The 21,887-nt window shown below is 44.2% G+C and overlaps 3 protein-coding genes across 4 annotated transcripts; all 3 read left to right on the forward strand.

The window, feature by feature from the left end:
• Positions 1-1,477: 1,477 nt before the first annotated feature.
• On the forward strand, positions 1,478-5,839 carry LOC113030066 (uncharacterized). Of its 2 annotated transcripts, XM_026181140.1 has the most exons (6): positions 1,478-1,568; positions 1,850-1,918; positions 2,022-2,099; positions 2,294-2,362; positions 2,463-4,571; positions 4,695-5,839. In XM_026181140.1, exons 5-6 carry the CDS (start codon positions 3,857-3,859, stop codon positions 4,964-4,966), a joined length of 987 nt encoding a protein of 328 aa, XP_026036925.1. In that variant the 5' UTR covers positions 1,478-1,568; positions 1,850-1,918; positions 2,022-2,099; positions 2,294-2,362; positions 2,463-3,856; the 3' UTR covers positions 4,967-5,839. The 2 variants fall into 2 exon arrangements, with proteins under 2 accessions (XP_026036925.1, XP_026036915.1); XM_026181130.1 differs by having other exon boundaries at positions 1,478-1,918.
• Positions 5,840-8,145: 2,306 nt separating this feature from the next.
• On the forward strand, positions 8,146-10,689 carry LOC113030007 (piggyBac transposable element-derived protein 4-like). Its single transcript, XM_026181011.1, has 2 exons — positions 8,146-9,755; positions 9,855-10,689. Exons 1-2 carry the CDS (start codon positions 8,502-8,504, stop codon positions 10,269-10,271), a joined length of 1,671 nt encoding a protein of 556 aa, XP_026036796.1. The 5' UTR covers positions 8,146-8,501; the 3' UTR covers positions 10,272-10,689.
• A 6,877-nt stretch (positions 10,690-17,566) lies between these two features.
• Positions 17,567-19,698, forward strand: LOC113009412 (piggyBac transposable element-derived protein 4-like). The gene is made up of 2 exons (XM_026147691.1): positions 17,567-19,176; positions 19,276-19,698. Exons 1-2 carry the CDS (start codon positions 17,923-17,925, stop codon positions 19,696-19,698), a joined length of 1,677 nt encoding a protein of 558 aa, XP_026003476.1. The 5' UTR covers positions 17,567-17,922.
• Positions 19,699-21,887: the final 2,189 nt, after the last annotated feature.

Genomic DNA, 21,887 nt, shown 5'->3' on the forward strand with positions numbered 1-21,887 from the left:
GAAGCCTCTGAGGATGATCAGCTGGTTGGCTTTGGCTCACGAGCCAAGAGCACCTGGAAGGAGATTTGGGACGGCAGAGGTGACGGCTATGCAGACCTTATCATGAGGAAGAGCTGCAGTCAAGGAACACGGCTGCATAAGCTGCAGCAGTCTGCGCCTGCTTCCACAAATGCTCCAACTAAACCCCTGGGTAAGTTGTTTTAATAATATTTTAATAACAGTGTTGATGTGAAATATAAGTTCATTATATATTTATCTAATTGTTGCCCGCATCATAGGGATGGATGAGGATAAAGACCTGGAGGACGCAATGCTGAGCATGTCACCTGTAAAACTACACGTGCAGAGCTGTAAGTACTGCGTTATTACTAAATGTCAGAAGCGATAATTGCTAAGTCTGTTTCTGTCTCATATGTCCCTGTCCTCTGTCTCTGTATAACTAGTCACTGTGCCAGCAGCAGCAGGGTCCACACCCAGAGGAGCTTCAGGAGCAAACACAGGTTTTCAAATGAAAGGTTTCAGAACTGGAGTACAATTGTTTTACATAATAATAATGGATTGGATTTATATAGCGCTTTTCAAGGCACCCAAAGCACTTTACAATGCCACTATTCACTCACTCTCAACACTGGTGGAGGCAGCTACAGGTGTAGCCACAGCTGCCCTGGGGCAGACTGACAGAAGCGAGGCTGCCATATCACGCCATCGGCCCCTCTGGCCAACACCAGTAGGCGGTAGGGTAAAGTGTCTTGCCCAAAGACACAACGACCAGGACAGAGAGCCTGGGGATCGAACCGGCAACCTTCCGGTTACAGATACGCTTCCCAACCCCCTGAGCCATGGTCACCCATAATTGCTCTCCAAAGCTGAGCCTGAACTTTTATATATTGTCTTGTTCTTGTTTTGTGTGTTCTGGCCACGTTCTGGCGATGTTCCGCTAATAGTATAGTTGTATGCTGGTGTTAATAGGAAAATTGTACTTAGTAGTCAGTATAATCTTTTAATGATATAAGTTTGCATATGGTAGAATGCTGCATGTAATTATTTGTGTGTAGAAGTATATAGTTGGTGGCATATTGAAAGAATGTCTCATCCTAGGAGGTCTGTAACATTCTAGGGTGTTCACCCCCACATCCTAGGATCATGGGAGAGGTCGTACCTTGTCTTATTGTTTTACGGTAGGATTAACGTAGCTATGTCAGCTTTAGTCTAAGTGCTTTTTGGTTTGATGAACTGCTGGACTTCGAGACCAGCAGGTTTAGGGAAGTTGTTTATGGGGCCACACTCTGACCACACACACACACACACACACACACACACACACACACACACACACACACACACACACACACACCTCCACATTCCAATGTAAGGAACAAACGCTCACTGAAGTATAAATAAAGACCGGGGCAGTTTCTCAGCGCGAGTCTCTCAGTCTGGAGGCTGCCCTTGCTAGCAAGAAGTTCTGTGTGTTTCTCTTCTCTGAGTCTTTACTGAAGAAGTGTTTTAGAATATATTTCTTAACAGCTGGCATTATGCTAACTGTCCTGAGGACTCAACCACAAAGGGTGAGTATGTGTTCTTGTTCTCTATGAATGTGTTAAAAACAAGTAGCAGTAGTTACTAACACCTGAATGCATGTTGTTCACTGACTTATACCGCTCCTCCTGCTTCGATGAGAAGAGGTTAAAATGATTTGGTTTGGCATCTCGGTTGCATATAAATAAATTACATTTGTTCTGCAATGAGAAACAGGAGAAGTAAGAGTATGGATGTGTGAGTTCCTACTAACAGCAACACTCACATACAGTGTAAATTATGAAGCTGCTGACACGTTTTCTTGTTGTAGTTCCATCTGCTGCACTGTCCATACCACCGTCCAGTACAACTGCAGAACCTCAGGCATCATCAGCCGATGGTACAAAACAACTATAATGTTTTTCATATAATTAAATGTTCTGTTTATTGTGTCTAGAGTAAAAAAATGTTTCCATTACTCTTTTCGATTACTATACCTGTAGGTGCAGCCTCAAGTGTGAAGAGGAAGTCACCTGCGCCCCTCCCACAGGAGCTGGCATTTCTACTTAAGGAGACCACAGGTCAGTGAAACAGAAAGGTCTGAGTCAAATCCTGGTCCCTCTCTATTTTCATTTACAGTTGATGTTCAGTTAAACGTCTGCTTAAAGCATAGATCATTAATGATAGCATATTATTCACGCTCAGGTTACATTTTGTCATCTTGCTCATAATTTGCACAAATGAATTACAGAATGACTGCATTCATTTGTTTCAGGACCGAGTACAGATGCTGCTTCCACATCTGTGTGCAAAGTGCTGACTTTTGAAGACAGCAGTGAAGATGGTGAGCGTATACTGCATGTCTTTTATTTTTTTCTGTGTATTCCAACAGTAACAATATAAGAGTAGCACTGTTTTGTCAAATATTTACGTTTCAATCCCAGATCCTTCAGCTCAGCCAGCTGTTCCAGTTCCAGTGGCTGGTTATGAGTATGACCTCAGCAGCTGGAATTGTTCTACTCACCAGCAGCTGTGGATGAAGACTGAGCTTCAGGACCTTGGACTGTGGCCTGGGTCTCGACCAGTGCGTCACGCAGGGAACGCGACTTCACTCTGGCGTCTCCCTCCACAGCCTGAGCTCATAGATACAGTGGCTGACCTACCATCGCCAAATTTCTTCCAGCTCCACCCCTTCTTCAGCCTTCTTCTCCAACCTGAGAGTGTTAGTGCTATCATGGTCAGGTTAAGAAACAATTATATCTTGCCATGTCTCCATGATTGCTTTGGTTCACAAGTGGTCTCTGCTGGTGTGGGCAGGCCACGAGTAATTGTTGGCACCAGTGGTCAGTATTACATCCTGTCCTCACGACTCTGCTGCAGGGCTTGTCGCAGGAACTGGTTTGCTGACAATCCACGATGGCTGGAGAAACTGCCCAAAAGGTTTACCAACCTTCTCCCTGCTTTTCTTACATATAAAAAGGCCATCTGCAAGTCTGTTATGGATAAGCTCAGGAGGACTGGGAAATCTCCAGCAGATATTGCAAAACAATTAAATGAACTCATGCACCTCAAGTACGAGCGAGCTCACCTGGCGTACCTCCATGCCACAGAATCGGTCTGGGATTCTGAGGCAGGAGCCCATGGACAGAGGACCATTGGGAAGTTCCTGAGGAAGGAAAATAAGCCACAGGAGTTCAGGTCTTATGAAGACCCACATGCCTGGTGTGGTGTTTCTGTGTCCAGCCATTACCTGACTGACTGCCTGCTCGACGAATTCCGACGTCAACATCCAGTCATATCCAAACTCCTCCAGGCCACATCTTCAGGTCTGACCACACCAGGAAGGTGGCACGAAAAGTCACGCTGGCATCTGGGGTCATGTCCAGTTATTACATAATGAATGAAAACTGGCTGAGTGTTTCGTGGGTCATGGTTCAGTCTGAGACAGAAAGGTCTCAGACTGAACCATGTACCAGGGAATGGCCAAAAGGTACAGTGATGCAGGAGTGGAAAAGGCCGGCTACCACTGGTACCAGTGGACCCGTTCCACTGCCTGAGGCGAGTGGAGTGAACCTCTGAGCATCATCCTCTGTTCAGCACTTTCTGCCAGCTTCTCTCTGCTGCATTCTCAGTGGTTGATCAGGCGGACCTGAAGAGGCTCCAGGATGCTTATAAGTTTTGTGGCATCCATCCTGCTAATCCCACAAAGCAACACATATGGGAGCACTGCAGGATCCAAATACCACAACCCACTGAGCTGCTGAACAGAGCGGAAAAGATCCTGAATCATTTTCACCTGGCCACAGACCCCAACAATGTCCCACTCTTCAAGCCATCCATGCTGAAGACGTGGTGCATTCAGAGAGTCCACATTCTGCGTGGCTGCCTCAGTGACCCTGAACTCTCAGAGGGTGTAATGTTTAGGTACGGTGGGACTCTTCAGCTTAACCATGTCCCTGGTGAAGGTGCCAAGGTCCCCATCTGGATTCCTGTCCGAGGCACTTCACAGCAGGAGGGTTATCATTTCCACCAGGCCCAGTGGATTACCGGGACTCATGTATCCAATGAACTATTCCAAGTCCAGGGCATGACAGGGGTGGCACGATGGAACTACCAAAGACTGGTGGACCTTAAGCATCCAGGTGTCATTCTCCCTTCTGTTTTTGATCCAGCTCTAGTGGTGGAGTTGAATGCAGCCTCCAGAAGAGTGACTGATCAGGAGAAGTACCCTGCACTTCACCTCTCTGACAGAGACACTGGAGAGCGATTTGGGCTTGAACACAGAGAGCCAGGCTGCCGTCCAGTCCCTCTGAACTGGGACAAACACAAAACCCTGAGAAAAGATGAACCGGCTGCCCTTCAGCCCCCATCCTCTGTTCCAAAACCTGTGGCTGCCCAACTTCAGGTTCCAGCAGCAGGACCCTCCTCCAGCCTGGCACCGCTAGGTGTGGCATCCCCCACACCAGCACCACCTGTCACCCACCCTTTCTCTGGTGCACTTTTAAAGCAGGAGTTAGCATCAGAAGACACCCAGCAACCTACAACAGTCATGGGTAAGTTAACATAGTGGTATTGTCAAACAATTCCGTGTACTTACTATTATTATTATTAATGTATACGTTATTATTATTAGTTCATTACATGATATATGAGTAACTATTATTAATGTTTCCCAGAAATCTCTGAAGCTCTACCTCTGCCGATGCGGGCCTCACCAAGGAGTGCTCGCACTGGACCTATAAAGACAGGTGGACGGGTTTTTGTGCTGGACCACACATGCTGGACACGACCCATGAAAGAGGCAATAGATGATCTGTTGCAAAAGTACCATGGGAAGAAGGACATCCTGAAGCTTGTGGATCAAGATTATGCAGACATGGTCCATCACTCGGCTACAGATCCCAACAGCCTGCTGCGTCCCACATCCAAGGTGCACATATCCTGGTAGTTGAAGCACTTGGCTAAGCTTCTCAACACCAGTTCATCTTTGAACATAAGCCCAGAAAAACTACTGGAGACTCAGCAGCTGTGGCACTCTTTAACTGAAGGCAGTGAAACAACTAGTGTCCCTGTAATCACCATAGAGCCTGCCGCGTTTAACCCACCTCCTCCTGCCCCGTCTACACCACTGACACAAGTCTCAACAGAGAAGATTGTGGACGGCATCTTAGAAAGGCAACAGCAGCAGCAGCCACAGCAGCAGCCTGAGGGGAAAAAGGGCAGACAAAGACTTGTCTTGCCTGTGGACAGCCCAAGTCTCAATGTGAGACAGATGGATCCACCGTCGATTATTTTTACCAGAGAGGGCCTGTGCGCTATTTCTACAGTTCCCACAAGGTGCATCAAACTTATGCTGCTGAGGGAATCACTAACCCTAAAATGACCTTTGAGGAATTTGCCCAGACAGACTTTTTCCAAAGGGAACTGGATGCTACCAGGAAGAGGTCAGAGGAAAGGATGGAGAAAAAGAGGAAAAGGCCAGAAACCCAACAAACAGGCCGCCTCTGCAGGTTCTGCCACATGGACCTGAAACAGGGCCCAAATAGCTCACATGTTCACACAGGCTTCCCTGGAGTGGCAGGGAAATATATCTACTGCCCTTCAAAAGTGCACTCTCTGCCCGGGCACAAGGGCTTGGCCAAGGGGATGACCTGGAAGGAGTTTCAGGAGTCTCCTTTTTATGAGGCAGAGAGACAAAGATGGGTGGAAGAAAAGAGGAAATAGGGGAGAAACTGTTGATATTGTACATAATATAGTTTTGTTCTAGTTTTGTAATGTTTATTTTGTTTATATAAATAAAAACTGATTGTAAATATAAAAATGTGAATAAATTGTGTTCTTTAAAAATAGCAGCACAGCTCTCTTCTTTATAACCTCTTAGAGTTCACCTGTATGTTTATATACCTGTGTGTGCTCACCATCAGGTAATCAGTTTTAAGAAGCTGTGAGTGCTGCCCTGAAAGCTTACATATTATTTCTAAATCACTTCATGTAATGATAACAAGCCATCCTTTCTCTAGTGGGGTCTCACAGCTTTTATCTTTATAATCTTTCTGGTTGATTTATATCATTAGAAACATGACTGCTGTCTTGTATCTGTGTGACTGTACAACCTATTTCAGACATGACAACCAGACAGTGTCTGAAGTTATCTTTAATGCATGAAACACAGCTGGAGATAGTCCAGACACTTTCTCACTGATATTTTTGGTTTAGGTATTGTTGCTTTCTGGCTTGAAGCTTATCTACAAAAGCAGTTCAATAAGGAGAGATCATGTGGAAAAACCGAACATGATTTATTGAGATACAGAAATCAATGTAACTGTTAGGAAGTTAGACTCCAATGACCCATCATAGCAGAAGAAATCTCAGCAGTGACAGGATTTTGCACAAGCCACACCCCAGAGTCAAAATGCTGGTAGTGATGAAGATGGAGGCTGGGACAGGGTTCTGAGTGACCACGGTGAGGAGGAGAAAGGAGAGAGGGCGGGCTGCATGGCTGTGGATCTGAAACGCAGAATGGTAGAAGCAGAAGAGCAACAGATTTAAAGCATGCAGAGTGGAGGCTGAGTTGCTCGGAGAAGATCTCTGTCTAAATAAATAAATCTGGGTAAATTCCCAGATGATTAAACATGCAACTATTTTGTTGGTAATAACTGAAATGAGTAAAGAAAATCAACAGCCTATTTATGTAAGATAAGATAATTTTATTGAAGAGGTTATATTGGTTGGGTCTGATTATTTGGAGGAAGACCTCTTACACTTAAGTCAAAGTCAAAGTGCTGTTTTGAACAAAGGATTTGAGCTGCATAATAGCTAATAGAAAACATTTAACATGCCAACAGTTGAGCATACAGATGCAGCCCCAAAAGTTCCCAACATAAGTTATTAATTTCCCAGCATAGGTAACGATGCAGATTATTTCAAATATCATCCTCCAAAAGTGCTTGTGTGAAGAAAAATTGCCCTGCTCCCTGCAAAGGTAGGGGTGGGTAGGGTGTGCTGCTTGGCAGCTCAGTTATGGTACTGTTGGGTGGAAATGAGCCAGGTACAGCGTGTGGTGGTGGTGCACATGCATAGATGTGCCCACCATGGTGTGGTGGCAGGTTGAAAGGTTGTGGTGGTGGATGCATGACTTGTCTTAGCAGTAAAAATCCATCTGCAACTGAACTTGTCTCTCAAGAGTGACTTATAATTTACTGTGATGTTCAGAAGCTCGCCTCTCAGATGTCTCCATCATATCCAGAATTCTTTTCTTCATCTGTATGTCCACCTCTGCAACATTACGCAAATGTGTTTCAGTTGAAAGTCTTCTTCAAGTCTGTCCTGTCTGTGGCCCTTGAGTTTTGCCTTGACAAAAGGTAGAATAAAACAATGAAAAACTAATTAACCACAATAAATGTTAAAAATAAATCAGTGGTGGAATACCAAGATTAATATTTACTTAAGTGCTACACTTAAATATTTTAGGTTAAGTGTTCTCTTTTCCTATACTTTTAACTCTACAACATTCTTGAGGTAGGGATTCAACACCAACACAGTTACACTGCAGATTCAGATGAATATAAATCTGTCATTATGATGACTTCGTGTAGGTTAAGCTACACAGTAGTTAAAGAAATGAAGCCGAGCTGTATCATTACTAGGTCAAACCTAAAGGTGCTAAAGGCATCTATAATTGGGCTACTGAAATACAGTAGGGCATTCGTTTATACATGTATGGTAGGCTAACCTTATTTCCCCTGACAAGTCTCCCAGTCCACGTTTTCTTGTTTTGTTTTGTTTTGCTGTTTCATATTCCAGTGTGATATTGAGGAATAATTCCACCTCACTGTCTGTCACATGTACGACTCAGTTCTGCTTCTATGCGATGTCTTATCGGATTTTGTGCTTTTTTACCTAAATGTGCTATTTGGCTATACTGACTCTAGTAGGAAAGACTCGAATGCTTTTAAGTTCTCAAGTAAGAAGCCAAACTTTTTATATTTGTTGTTATTGTTCTTAAGAAATAAAGTTGGAAGTAAAAAAAAGTTCCACCGTCTTTGTTGATGCTTTCCCGCCCTGGCTTCAAGACTTCCGATTGGCCAACATTTCTGCAAGGTTAGGATTATATCGCCACCTGTTGCTTTGGCGTGCTCATTACAGCGTTTGCCTTTGTTTTTGTTTTGTTGGAGGGGGGGTTACGCGTGGACTGAGATATTTTTCTCAAAACTTCACGTGTGGACGGGATTTTTTTAAAACGGAAACGGAAAATCTCTGTTTTCAAAAATACCCGTGTACGTGTGGACGTAGCCTAAACAGTAGAGATGTTTGTAGCTTTACGTTAGCTGGACTGACCGGAAGCAGGGTCCATGCGTCACGACTAACCGGATAGAGTTTTGAATCGGTTTAGTCCTGCACGTGCTGGCAAAAGGGAAGGCAAGAGAAACGATCTCCTGGCCGCATAAGGAAATCTATTTAAATATCCGTGATATCCAGTCATCATGAACTCTGAGTACGAGGATAGCTCCGCGTTATCCCCCGTGGAATCTGGGGACGAGGAGGAAGAGGTATCGGAGGCAGAAACAGAGCAGCTGGGGTCCAGTTCCGACTCGGATGAAGATGAAAGCGAAGAGAAAATTGATGAAGCAGCAGCGGCCGGAGATGAAAACGGAGAGAAAATTGATGAAGCAGCATGGACGTCAAAAAATGGAAAAATATCTTGGTCTCCCACAAACGCTGAGACGTTCCGCTACATCCCAGCAGCCACTGGTCTGACCCCGGGACCTACACGCTATGCCACTCTCCGAATCGTTGACCCCATATCCAGCTTCGCGCTGTTTCTAACGGATGAGATCGTGAAGCATATTGTGTCCATGACAAACCTGCATGGGAATCGCAAAATTCCCGGCTGGCGAGATATAGACGCAGAGGAGTTTCGGGCTTATGTGGGGCTGCTCGTTTTGTCCGGTGTTTACAGGTCAAAACACGAATCAACGAAGAGCCTCTGGAGTGAAAAATGGGGACGGAGCATTTTCCGGGCTACGATGTCACAGAAAAGGTTTCAGAACATCAGCAGAGCACTGCGGTTCGATGATAAGCTATCCCGCCCCCAACGCCATGTTGACAAGATGGCTCCCTTCCGCAAAGTCTGGAATATGTGGACGCACCGCCTGGAGATGCTGTTCAGCCCAGACAGAGATCTCTGTGTGGATGAACAACTCGTCGCATTCAAAGGCAGGTGTAGCTTCAGGCAGTACATGCCAAAGAAGCCGGCCAAATATGGTATCAAGATTTGGGCAGCCTGTGATGTCAAAACATCCTACGCATGGAGACTGCAGGTGTACACGGGCAAAGCAGCTCCAGATCGTGTTGAAGTCAACCAGGGGATGAGGGTGGTCCTGGACATGACAGAGGGGCTCCAGGGACATGTCGTCACCTGTGATAATTTTTTCACTTCCTGTGCACTGGCAGATGAGCTACTCAAGAGGAAAATGGCCCTGGTTGGCACAATTCGCCAAAACAAGCCTGAGCTTCCACCTCATTTGCTCCAGGCAAAAAAGAGAGAGATCTTCTCCTCCATCTTCGCTTTTACAAACACCCACACACTTGTGTCTTACATCCCCCGACGGGGCAAGAATGTGCTGCTACTAAGCACAAAACACCGCCGCCCAGACGTGAGCAAAGAAGGGAAGAGAAAGCCTGTAATAATCGAAGATTACAACAAATGCAAAGGAGGTGTCGACAACCTTGATAAGGTAGGTGTCATTACGAACCAGTTATGCATATATTTATTCATTCTTGCTCATATTCATGTCTAATATATATGTATGTTTTATGCTTCTTTTTTTTGTTAGGTTGTTGGCACCTACTCCTGCAGGAGGAAAACAAATTACTGGCCACTGGCCCTCTTCCACAACGTCCTTGATGTTTCACTTTACAATGCCTACGTCCTGTGGACATCAATCGAGTCATCCTGGCAGAAGCAGAAAGGACACAGACGGAGGGTCTTCATTGAAGAAGTGGGAGAAATGCTGGTGAACCCACACATAGCAAAGAGAGAGCGCCTTCCTCGCTCATCAGCCGCTGCAGCAGTAGTCACAAATCTGACTGCAGCGACTTCATGGACCGCTCCCATCATTCAATTTAAGGGCAGGAGGCAGTGCGAACTTTGCAAAGAAAAAAGGAGAAGAGTTGTCAACGCCTGCTGCAAATGTGAGAAGCATACATGCAAGGACCACAGTGTGTCCATTTGTAACGACTGCGCCGTCTGAGCAGGACTCTCACACCCAGACACATACTACCTCTCTCCCTGTCTGTCTCTCTCCCCATCCCCAACAACATAAATGTTCATGTTTATCTTTCTAAAATAAATGTTTTTCTAGTTCAAACTGAGCTTGTAATTTTATTTACGTTAGCAAGGTAATAAACATTTAGTGTGGAAAAAGTGAAAAACATCATATACCATTATAGGTTATGATTATTACATTTACTGTGCCCCTGCAAAAAAAATAATGATGAATCAAAATCAACCTTGGTGCCAATCTAAAGGCCTAATTATAATAGCAGTGAAATCTTTCTCGAAATGTATTTTATGGAAAAAATTTTATTTTTTAAAAATAAAGGTTAAAAAATGCCAAACACGCAACGGAGAAGCAAGACAGTCATAAGAGTTAGTTGTCAATACCGGCCACCAGAAGCTGTTTTTGATACGGGCGGTTGCCCGGGGCGGCATCGTGGTGAGGGGCGGCATCACCGGCACCGGCAAAAAAAAATGCTCGCACTCATGCTGCCCCGACGTCATGCCAGCGCATAGCGGGGATGTCACAGGCACCGATCGGTTTTCTATCGCCCATTTGCTGGGAGTAAGGGCGCCCTCCGTTTGCGAGGTGCGCCTGCTGCTTGCGGCTCAGGGAGGAGAGGGCGGGGCGGCGGGGGAGTCTCTGACCGGCTGGGGCAGCGTCTAATAACCAACTCGCAAAATAAAAGAAAATAAATACAAACACGAAAACACCAGACATTATAATACAGACTTATAATTTGCACCGATGTCTTTTTCGAAATTCTATACGCGAAAAGTGAGCGCGAGAGCCCTCGGTGCGCATGCTCGCTGCTGAAGTCAAAGTAAACTTTATTGTCATCTCCGCTACATGCAGTCCAGGATATAGAGAGACGAGACGACGAGGCTCCAGTTACAGCAGTGCAAGTAAACCAACAGTATATATAAGAGGAGTAAGAAAATAAATATACACTTTAGGACTCGGGGTAAAGGATCAATAACAATTTAAAATTTATATTTATTTGATGATTTAAAGTCTCACACACAACCCGTCGAAAGGGGAGGAAGACCTGCTGCTTCCAAGTAGAGCACATTTCATTCATAATGTTGTAAATCCAAGCCCATTATGTATTCATGATTTGAATCCTGGGTTGTGTGAAATCCCAGGAATAAACAAAGTGAATCTGTGAACTAAGGTGTAGGTCTGTTAGATCATGTTGTGGTGATCCTCGAGTTGGGGGATGATTGTTCATACTGGAGTGCAAAATTAAAACCAAGATGGACAAGAAAAGTTCAAAGCCATCAGGTGCTCAGTTTAGAAAAAAGAGAAAAGAAGACGAAGAGAAACGAGCAACAGATGCAGGTAAGCAGACGTGTGATTGGATGATGGCAGGTCATCCTGAAACAATCAGAATCAGAATACTTTATTAATCCCTAAGGAAATAATGTGGGTTACAGTTGCTCCAAGAAGAAATGGTAAAAATAGCAACAGTAACAGACTAAACTCCAAACATTATGTTACAGATTTTAATATTAATTAGTCATTGTCAGTTGTTGATTTGTCCTGTTCTCATTGTATGACAAATTATGATGGCTGTTTGGTATTCGTTTGAATACCATGCATACTCTCTCTCTCTTCATATGTGTGTGTGTGTTTCTCTGGTGAAATGGTATGGTTCCGACAACAGTTTTGTGTTAATGTACAATCCTTAATATGTTTTGTGTGTGTGTGTGTGTGTGTGTGTGTGTGTGTGTGTGTGTGTGTGTGTGGTGGTGGTGGGGGTTCTGGGAGGAGGAGTTGGCCGTTCAATTGGGGTCTGTAGCGTGGGGCCTCCCTGCTGCTGCCGAGTCGGGGCGGTCTGCTTCTCTCCACCCCAGGGAAAAGGGTAACACTACCTCGGTCTGGGTGCAGTTTCCCCTCCAGGGGCAAAGGTACCTAGACCTGGGGTATAGAGTATGCTTGGGGAGTGTGATTGTGTGTACAGTGTCTATTTTTGTCTGTCTCTACATGTTGAGTAAGTGCATATGAGAGCATGAGGGTGGGAGTGGATGTTTGTGTCTGTGTGTGCCTGTTTGTCTATGTCAATATGTCAGGTTGGGTATCAGACGCCACCTCTCTGGGGACATCTCAGGCCCTCCAAGGTATGGAGGCCTATCTCCCCCCACCACTCCCCCTGCCAGTGGCAGATGCCCTCAGACATCGGTGCATTGGTGGTTCTTAGTGTCCAGGGATGGGCGTTCAGGTATGCACCGGCTCAGTCCTAATGGCTGCTTGCCGGGGCGTGGAGCCTGGGGCTCCCTTTGGGGCCCGGTCCACTCTGGCACAGCTGGCTGCCGGCAGAGCTCACGGGCGCGTCACTGCAACTCCCTCTGGCTTCTGCTCCGCGGCTGCTGAGTGACCCCTCATCTGGGGCTCTCCTCAGCTCTTTCTGAGAGAGTGGCACGGTTGCCCCTCTGTTGGTCTTCCTTGGTCTCTTGTGCTCCGAGGGACTCTGGATGTCTGGAACCTGAAACTCCTCCATACCTGCTTCATGCCCTGGAGGACGGGGCTATGGCTCCCCACACCCTCTAGCAGATCATCACAGGTGCTCACTGACACAAACTACACCTTTTTTGGCTGCTAACTCAAAACACACTGTGCACTGTCGATCTTATGTGCTGCACAATAATATTCAATATTTAGTATTTACTGTTATATTTACATAGATCATCGCAATGATGTTGTTTATTATATTGCTCTCTTGTTGTTCTCTTTTTTGTTTCTCAACAGGTGATCCAGGTGATTGATATTTGTATTTTTTGTCTGTTTGTTTGTTTTTGTTTTTTGCCTTTGTTCCTCTTCCCTGCTGTTTTTCTTTCCCTACCTCTCTTTCTTTCCCCCAGTCATGTTTGTCCCGTGTGTAGCAAGTGAAAATAAAATAAACAATAAAGACAAAGGTCAATCGAATGGACCAATACAGTAATGATCAATTTGGTAAAGTAAATCCGTTGGGCATCTTTCTTGGCCTTTAGACAATAATTCTGATGGCAAAAGAACAAAAAGGAAAAAGAAAAAAAAAGAAAAACTCATGCCCTGTATAAACTGGAAGTATTTGTAATGACCAATGTGGTGCAACTGCTGTGGTTCCAAAGAAAAGGCCAGTTGTCTTGCCTTTGGTTTCCATGACCACTGATGTCAGAAACTTTTCAAATTGTATCATTTATTTAGAGTTTATTATTTGATTTTCTGGTTTCAGGTATTAGTGAAGACAGTATACATCATGGTTATTTTGTGATGTATGACAAAATAACCCATTACAGTCTAAATGGACAGTAAAGCAGCGTATGCTTTCAGCTTGATCTTCAGGTTGCTGCTATATAACTGTAGCAAGTCATACAATCACTTGATCAATTTCTCAGGAAGATCCCTCTCTGGCTCACAGCCAATGGGTGAGTATTGATCAAGTGTGCAAACCATTCCTCCCTCAAAGTGGTTTATGCAGTTGATTAATGGTGTCAATTTGGGTTAAAATGGCATTAAATGCCTTTTGTTTTTACTTTAATCAATGCATAAAATCTTGGTCTCGTCTCGACTTTGTCTTGGTCTTGACTCGGTCTGTCTTGGTATTGTCTTGGTCCTGGTTTAGGCGGTCTTGACTACAAGTCTACCTTATAGTAACATATATTTTTTAAACCTGGCAACGAGGCTTTATAAATAACAACGTGGCCCAACACGTTCGCACACCCAAAGCGTAACATTTTACGCTAGGTGACAAATCGTCACCATATTACGTTTTCGGCTACCCACCACGTGCCTAAATGACGACCTCGGAAAAAACAGGAAATATGAGAACCGTCTGGACTGAATCTACACATGTTCGCTCTTTTTCTTCAAATCGCTTAGAAACACGCTATTTAACATCATTAAAGTCCTGGTTACGGTCAGGAATAAGGTTATGGTCAGGGCTAGGGATAAGGTTAGGTTTAGGGCTGGAATACAGGGCTGGAACGTCTATTACCGCGGGAGCGTCATTGCACTGGATTCCAGCCATAACCCGCCGCGTACCATAAGAACGCCGAAGGTCTCCTTTCGCGTTCCTCAGGAACGCCGCGGGACGTGACAAAAAGGTCGACATGTTACGCCTCGGGAGTGAGAACGGGCTGCGTGGCCCCCACATGTGACAAATAGCCATAGACTAAGCAATAGGTATATCATTGCTCAACGTCCTCCATTGTTGTGGTGTTCACAACAAATGACATCACAGGACTTTTGGCCAGTTCGTGGACGAGTTGAAAATTCCGACTTCAACTGGAAAACACTACATGATTTAAAGGAGACAGAATTTAGAAAGAAAAGATGGGCAAGAGTACTTCAATTAGATCTTCTGAATGTTGGTTTTCATTTAATATCGATTAAGTGCCCATGGCTGATGTCACGATGACTACGTCCATCGTTTATATACAGTCTGTAATCACTTGCCTACAGATGAGAACTTGTAACAAGGATTAAGTAAGTAAGTATGTAAAACTTTATTTATATAGCACCTTTCAAGATAAAAATCACAAAGTGCTTCACAGAAGCTAAAACCTAAAAATAAAAATCAACTAAAAGCAAGTTTAAAAAGATGGGTTTTTAGCTGTTTTTTAAAAGCGACCACTGAGTCCACAGATCTCAGGCTCAAAGGGAGAGAGTTCCACAATCTGGGGGCCACAGTTCCAAAAGCTTTGTCGCCTTTTGTTTTCAGCCTCGTGTGCTGGACAGCAAGCAAGCCCTGGTCACATGACCTCAGGGACCTGCTGGGAATGTATGGATGCAAAAGTTCACTTATATATGTTGGTGCTTGTCCATGCAGGGCCCTGAAAGTCAAGGTCAAAACCTTAAACTGGATCCTGAATTTAACGGGGAGCCAGTGCAGCTGAATCAGCAGGGGTGTGACATGGGAAAACTTGGAGGACTTGGTCAGAAGCTTTGCAGCAGCATTCTGAACAACTTGCAGACGATCCAAAGAGACTTTACATAAACAAGTAAACAAAGAATTACAGTAGTCCAGACGAGATGAAACAAATACATGAATGACAATTTCTAATTCGGAGCGCGATACAATGGGACTCAGCTTAGCAATGTTTCTCAAATGATAAAAACAGGAGCGAACCAAAGATTTTACATGGGCATCCAAAGTCAGAGCTGAGTCAATACTAACACCAAGGCTCCTGATAGATGGTTTTGCAAATGTAGCAAGTGGACCCAAGTTTTCCATAACACTAGGTAGTTAGTTAATTAAATAGTGCTGTTTCAAAGTGACCATCCAAATGATCCTAATGACCTGCACATCAGGGTTGGTATCCAGTGAGGTCGAAGTAAAACATGTCCCAAGTACTACAGAAGGCATTTTTTACATAGCTGCTGCAGTGGACCTGATCAGAGGCCCACTGATAAGACCTGCCACTAGCTGTCAATCACCATATAGCATAAACCGTTTTGTGTTGTCGTTGAACCTTGAAGTCCAGCCAAGACACCCTGAGGAACTGGATGTGTAACAATGGTACACATATTTTCGATATTTTCGCCATCAATCACGACCAGTCTCTCCCTGGTCATTGGATGTGCTTTTGGCAGACTGAAAACATGGTTTGGAGTATTGTGGACATTAATCTGAATGACCTTCCCCTTATCATTTATGCCAGATTTGTCCTCCACAACTACTGTGAGGCTAACAGGGACATGATAGATTACAGTCACTGAAGTAATTCAGCAGGAAAAGGACAACCACCCAGACACACAGACTTACTACAGAGCTGATTGCATGACATCAGAAAGGAGGAGGGTCAGGAGAGTCCTTACTAAATTCCCCATCGATAAAAAAGGGTTTCTGTTCTATTGAAGGACTGTGTCATATCTACAGAAATTGTAAGTCAGGATATGTGACACTTTACAATCTATGCACTGTGATCCTGAACATGCATCGGTGTAACTTTGTGCTGAACATTGGGGGGGGGGGGGTTAAGATCTCTGTCTAAATAAATAAATCTGGGTAAATTCCCAGATGATTAAACATGCAACTATTTTGCTGGTAATAACTGAAACGAGTAAAGAAAATCAACAGCCTATTTATGTAAGATAAGATAATTTTATTGAAGGGGTTATATTGGTTGGGTCTGATTATTTGGAGGGGTGGGTAGGGTGTGCTGCTTGGCAGCTCAGTTATGGTACTGTTGGGTGGAAATGAGCCAGGTACAGCGTGTGGTGGTGGTGCACATGCATAGATGTGCCCACCATGGTGTGGTGGCAGGTTGAAAGGTTGTGGTGGTGGATGCATGACTTGTCTTAGCAGTAAAAATCCATCTGCAACTGAACTTGTCTCTCAAGAGTGACTTATAATTTACTGTGATGTTCAGAAGCTCGCCTCTCAGATGTCTCCATCATATCCAGAATTCTTTTCTTCATCTGTATGTCCACCTCTGCAACATTACGCAAATGTGTTTCAGTTGAAAGTCTTCTTTCAAGTCTGTCCTGTCTGTGGCCCTTGAGTTTTGCCTTGACAAAAGGTAGAATAAAACAATGAAAAACTAATTAACCACAATAAATGTTAAAAATAAATCAGTGGTGGAATACCAAGATTAATATTTACTTAAGTGCTACACTTAAATATTTTAGGTTAAGTGTTCTCTTTTCCTATACTTTTAACTCTACAACATTCTTGAGGTAGGGATTCAACACCAACACAGTTACACTGCAGATTCAGATGAATATAAATCTGTCATTATGATGACTTCGTGTAGGTTAAGCTACACAGTAGTTAAAGAAATGAAGCCGAGCTGTATCATTACTAGGTCAAACCTAAAGGTGCAAAAGGCATCTATAATTGGGCTACTGAAATACAGTAGGGCATTCGTTTATACATGTATGGTAGGCTAACCTTATTTCCCCTGACAAGTCTCCCAGTCCACGTTTTCTTGTTTTGTTTTTTTTGCTGTTTCATATTCCAGTGTGATATTGAGGAATAATTCCACCTCACTGTCTGTCACATGTACGACTCAGTTCTGCTTCTATGCGATGTCTTATCGGATTTTGTGCTTTTTTACCTAAATGTGCTATTTGGCTATACTGACTCTAGTAGGAAAGACTCGAATGCTTTTTAGTTCTCAAGTAAGAAGCCAAACTTTTTATATTTGTTGTTATTGTTCTTAAGAAATAAAGTTGGAAGTAAAAAAAAGTTCCACCGTCTTTGTTGATGCTTTCCCGCCCTGGCTTCAAGACTTCCGATTGGCCAACATTTCTGCAAGGTTAGGATTATATCGCCACCTGTTGCTTTGGCGTGCTCATTACAGCGTTTGCCTTTGTTTTTGTTTTGTTGGAGGGGGGGTTACGCGTGGACTGAGATATTTTTCTCAAAACTTCACGTGTGGACGGGATTTTTTTAAAACGGAAACGGAAAATCTCTGTTTTCAAAAATACCCGTGTACGTGTGGACGTAGCCTAAACAGTAGAGATGTTTGTAGCTTTACGTTAGCTGGACTGACCGGAAGCAGGGTCCATGCGTGACGACTAACCGGATAGAGTTTTGAATCGGTTTAGTCCTGCACGTGCTGGCAAAAGGGAAGGCAAGAGAAACGATCTCCTGGCCGCATAAGGAAATCTATTTAAATATCCGTGATATCCAGTCATCATGAACTCTGAGTACGAGGATAGCTCCGCGTTATCCCCCGTGGAATCTGGGGACGAGGAGGAAGAGGTATCGGAGGCAGAAACAGAGCAGCTGGGGTCCAGTTCCGACTCGGATGAAGATGAAAGCGAAGAGAAAATTGATGAAGCAGCAGCGGCCGGAGATGAAAACGGAGAGAAAATTGATGAAGCAGCATGGACGTCAAAAAATGGAAAAATATCTTGGTCTCCCACAAACGCTGAGACGTTCCGCTACATCCCAGCAGCCACTGGTCTGACCCCGGGACCTACACGCTATGCCACTCTCCGAATCGTTGACCCCATATCCAGCTTCGCGCTGTTTCTAACGGATGAGATCGTGAAGCATATTGTGTCCATGACAAACCTGCATGGGAATCGCAAAATTCCCGGCTGGCGAGATATAGACGCAGAGGAGTTTCGGGCTTATGTGGGGCTGCTCGTTTTGTCCGGTGTTTACAGGTCAAAACACGAATCCACGTTGAGCCTCTGGAGCGAAAAATGGGGACGGAGCATTTTCCGGGCTACGATGTCCGAGAAGAGGTTTCACCACATCAGCAGAGCACTGCGGTTCGATGATAAGCTATCCCGCCCCCCACGCCGTGTTGACAAGATGACTCCCTTCCGCAAAGTCTGGAATATGTGGACGCACCGCCTGGAGATGCTGTTCAGCCCAGACAGAGATCTCTGTGTGGATGAACAACTCGTCGCGTTCAAAGGCAGGTGTAGCTTCAGGCAGTACATGCCAAAGAAGCCGGCCAAATATGGTATCAAGATTTGGGCAGCCTGTGATGTCAAAACATCCTACGCATGGAGACTGCAGGTGTACACGGGCAAAGCAGCTCCAGATCGTGTTGAAGTCAACCAGGGGATGAGGGTGGTCCTGGACATGACAGAGGGGCTCCAGGGACACGTCGTCACCTGTGATAATTTTTTCACTTCCTGTGCACTGGCAGATGAGCTACTCAAGAGGAAAATGGCCCTGGTTGGCACAATTCGCCAAAACAAGCCTGAGCTTCCACCTCATTTGCTCCAGGCAAAAAAGAGAGAGATCTTCTCCTCCATCTTCGCTTTTACAAACACCCACACACTTGTGTCTTACATCCCCCGACGGGGCAAGAATGTGCTGCTACTAAGCACAAAACACCGCTGCCCAGACGTGAGCAAAGAAGGGAAGAGAAAGCCTGTAATAATCGAAGATTACAACAAATGCAAAGGAGGTGTCGACAACCTTGATATGGTAGGTGTCATTACGAACCAGTTATGCATATATTTATTCATTCTTGCTCATATTCATGTCTAATATATATGTATGTTTTATGCTTCTTTTTTTTGTTAGGTTGTTGGCACCTACTCCTGCAGGAGGAGAACAAATTACTGGCCACTGGCCCTCTTCCACAACGTCCTTGATGTTTCACTTTACAATGCCTACGTCCTGTGGACATCAATCGAGTCATCCTGGCAGAAGCGGAAAGGACACAGACGGAGGGTCTTCATTGAAGAAGTGGGAGAAATGCTGGTGAACCCACACATAGCAAAGAGAGGGCACCTTCCTCGCTCATCAGCCGCTGCAGCAGTAGTCAGATTTGTGACTACTGCTGCAGCGGCTACAGGCCACTCTCCCATCATTAAATGTAAGAGCAGGAGGCAGTGCGAACTTTGCAAAGAGAAAAGGAGAAGAGTTGTCAACACCTGCTGCAAATGTGAGAAGTATACATGCAAGGACCACAGTGTGACCATTTGTAACAACTGCCCCATCTGAGCAGTAGTGATGTGCGGATTGATCCTGAAATATCAATTCCTCCGATACCAATCGTTTATGTTCTAGAATCGATTCTCATATTAAAATATCAATATTTTAGTAATTTAGGGTAAAAATATTATCATTAACAGGAACACAGAGGAAAGAAACTATATCATTCGGATTGTCTACATTCCAAGGAACTACTTCCTCTTCCGCCTTTCATAGTCATGTGCGAAATGCGGCTGTATAAATGTCTTGCTGCCCCTTGGCGCGCGCACTCACAACACTGGCTGAGCGTAATTGGAACCATGTGCGGGCGTATTTTACATCAACAAACAGCCGAGGCGTGGTTTGCGATACATGTGTCAAAAAAGGGAGGTGTTGTGGTCATACTTGCCAACCTTGAGACCTCAGAATTAGGAAGACATTCAAAAAGGGGGGGGGATAAATAAATTACAGTGTTTATTTATCGGATAAAATATGTTAAATATCACCATTCTAATGGGCCGGCCCAGAAACTGCAGGGGTCCAAATTCAGAGGCTGCTTCCACCTGAGGACCCGGCCTTCGCGGTCTAAAGAAGGCCAGGTAGTGCGTCACGAGCTCCCTCGGTGGAGTGAAACTCTGCCGTCTGCTCCTTGCTATCTAAAATATAACCGGGCGCTGGTGTAAACCCTCGACCGTCTCACACTTCTATTTAATCATTTCCTGTTTGATGTTTATTCAGCTGTGTGAAAACCCCGGAGGAACCCTCCCGAGGGATTAATAAAGTTAAATTTAATTTAATCTAATAACTTTAATCTCAGCCAACCCGATTTACTCCCGAACAAATAAAACACTGAAAAAGCCAAACAATAACATTTTTAATTATCAAAGTGACTTATACATCATGTTTAACCCGAGTGGCGAAAGACCGCGGGGGTTTGAAGACGATGTGTCGGCTCAGATATTTGAAGTTCACACAGCTACATTCTCACCTGAAAATATGTTAAAAGTTTTTTTGCGACCCAGAAAGAGAAATAAGAGTAATATTAAAACTAAGTATCTGGAAACTGGAATTGGCTGGGCCCTATGAATTCTGCGATATGGTTTTTCAATTTTGTTGTCCGGGTGTAAAATCGGGAGAAATTCGGGAGAATGGTGGCTCCGGGGCACTGAAATTCGGGATTCTCCTGGAAAAATCGGGAGGGTTGGCATGAATGGTTGTGGCAACATCACTAACCTTGTCAAACAGCTCAGAGTAAATCATATCACAGAATATGACGAGCATATGTTGAGGCGAACTGAAGAGGACAGGGACAGGTGCTCTCACTGAGTCCTTTAGTGCTACAGGCTGGCAAGGTGTTCAAATAGTTCAAATAACTTCAGATTTTTTATTTCTATGTGATGAATTCTGCATTATTAAGTGATAAGAACAAGTATCTGATGTCCTGTAATCATTATGACGCTATAATTTGAGATACAATAAAAGATACAATAAATAAAATAAATTTTTGTACAAAGTATCGGTATCGGATCAGTATCGTTGATATTAGTTGGTATCAGATCGGAAAGGAAATCAGTGGTATCGCACATCACTACTGAGCAGGACTCTCACACCCAGACACATACTACCTCTCTCCCTGTCTGTTATCAGATTATTCTGTTATTATGTGTTACCTTATATATGTAATCAAAGTAGTTGAATTAGAATACTGCTGTAGATCACATTATACCCTTTAATATAGAGTGTGTGATCTGTATGTAGTTTAGTTCTCATTATACTTTTGAGTTAAAAGAACATATTCACTTATTAGTTTATTAGATAAATGTGCATCACTCTGTATCCTTGATCTGCTGTGAATGTATTACACTGTTTTCTTGACATGCTTAATTGTTGAATCATAAAAAGAAGGTTGTAAGCAGGAGACTCTGTGTCTAAGATAGGGGAGATAGACCACATTCCACACCCCCACCTTACAGAGAGCAGAGAAACAACTGCCGAGGTCATAACTTAGGCGCCGTAAGAGAGGAAGAATGTTAATGTTTGGGCTTGCATTTTGAGATTGCTGTGACCCTCTTCAGGCATGTCTCCCCATCATGATGGTTCTAAATGCTCTTTGTGTTGAATTGTATGGAAATAAATGATTGTTGATTGAGCATATATACACCAAGTATTGTCCTTCCTTCAGCCCAAAGATTCAAAGAATTGGGAGATTTCAACACTGT

The sequence above is a fragment of the Astatotilapia calliptera genome, chromosome 2 (assembly GCF_900246225.1).
Source record: "Astatotilapia calliptera chromosome 2, fAstCal1.2, whole genome shotgun sequence".
Lineage (NCBI taxonomy): Eukaryota > Metazoa > Chordata > Actinopteri > Cichliformes > Cichlidae > Astatotilapia > Astatotilapia calliptera.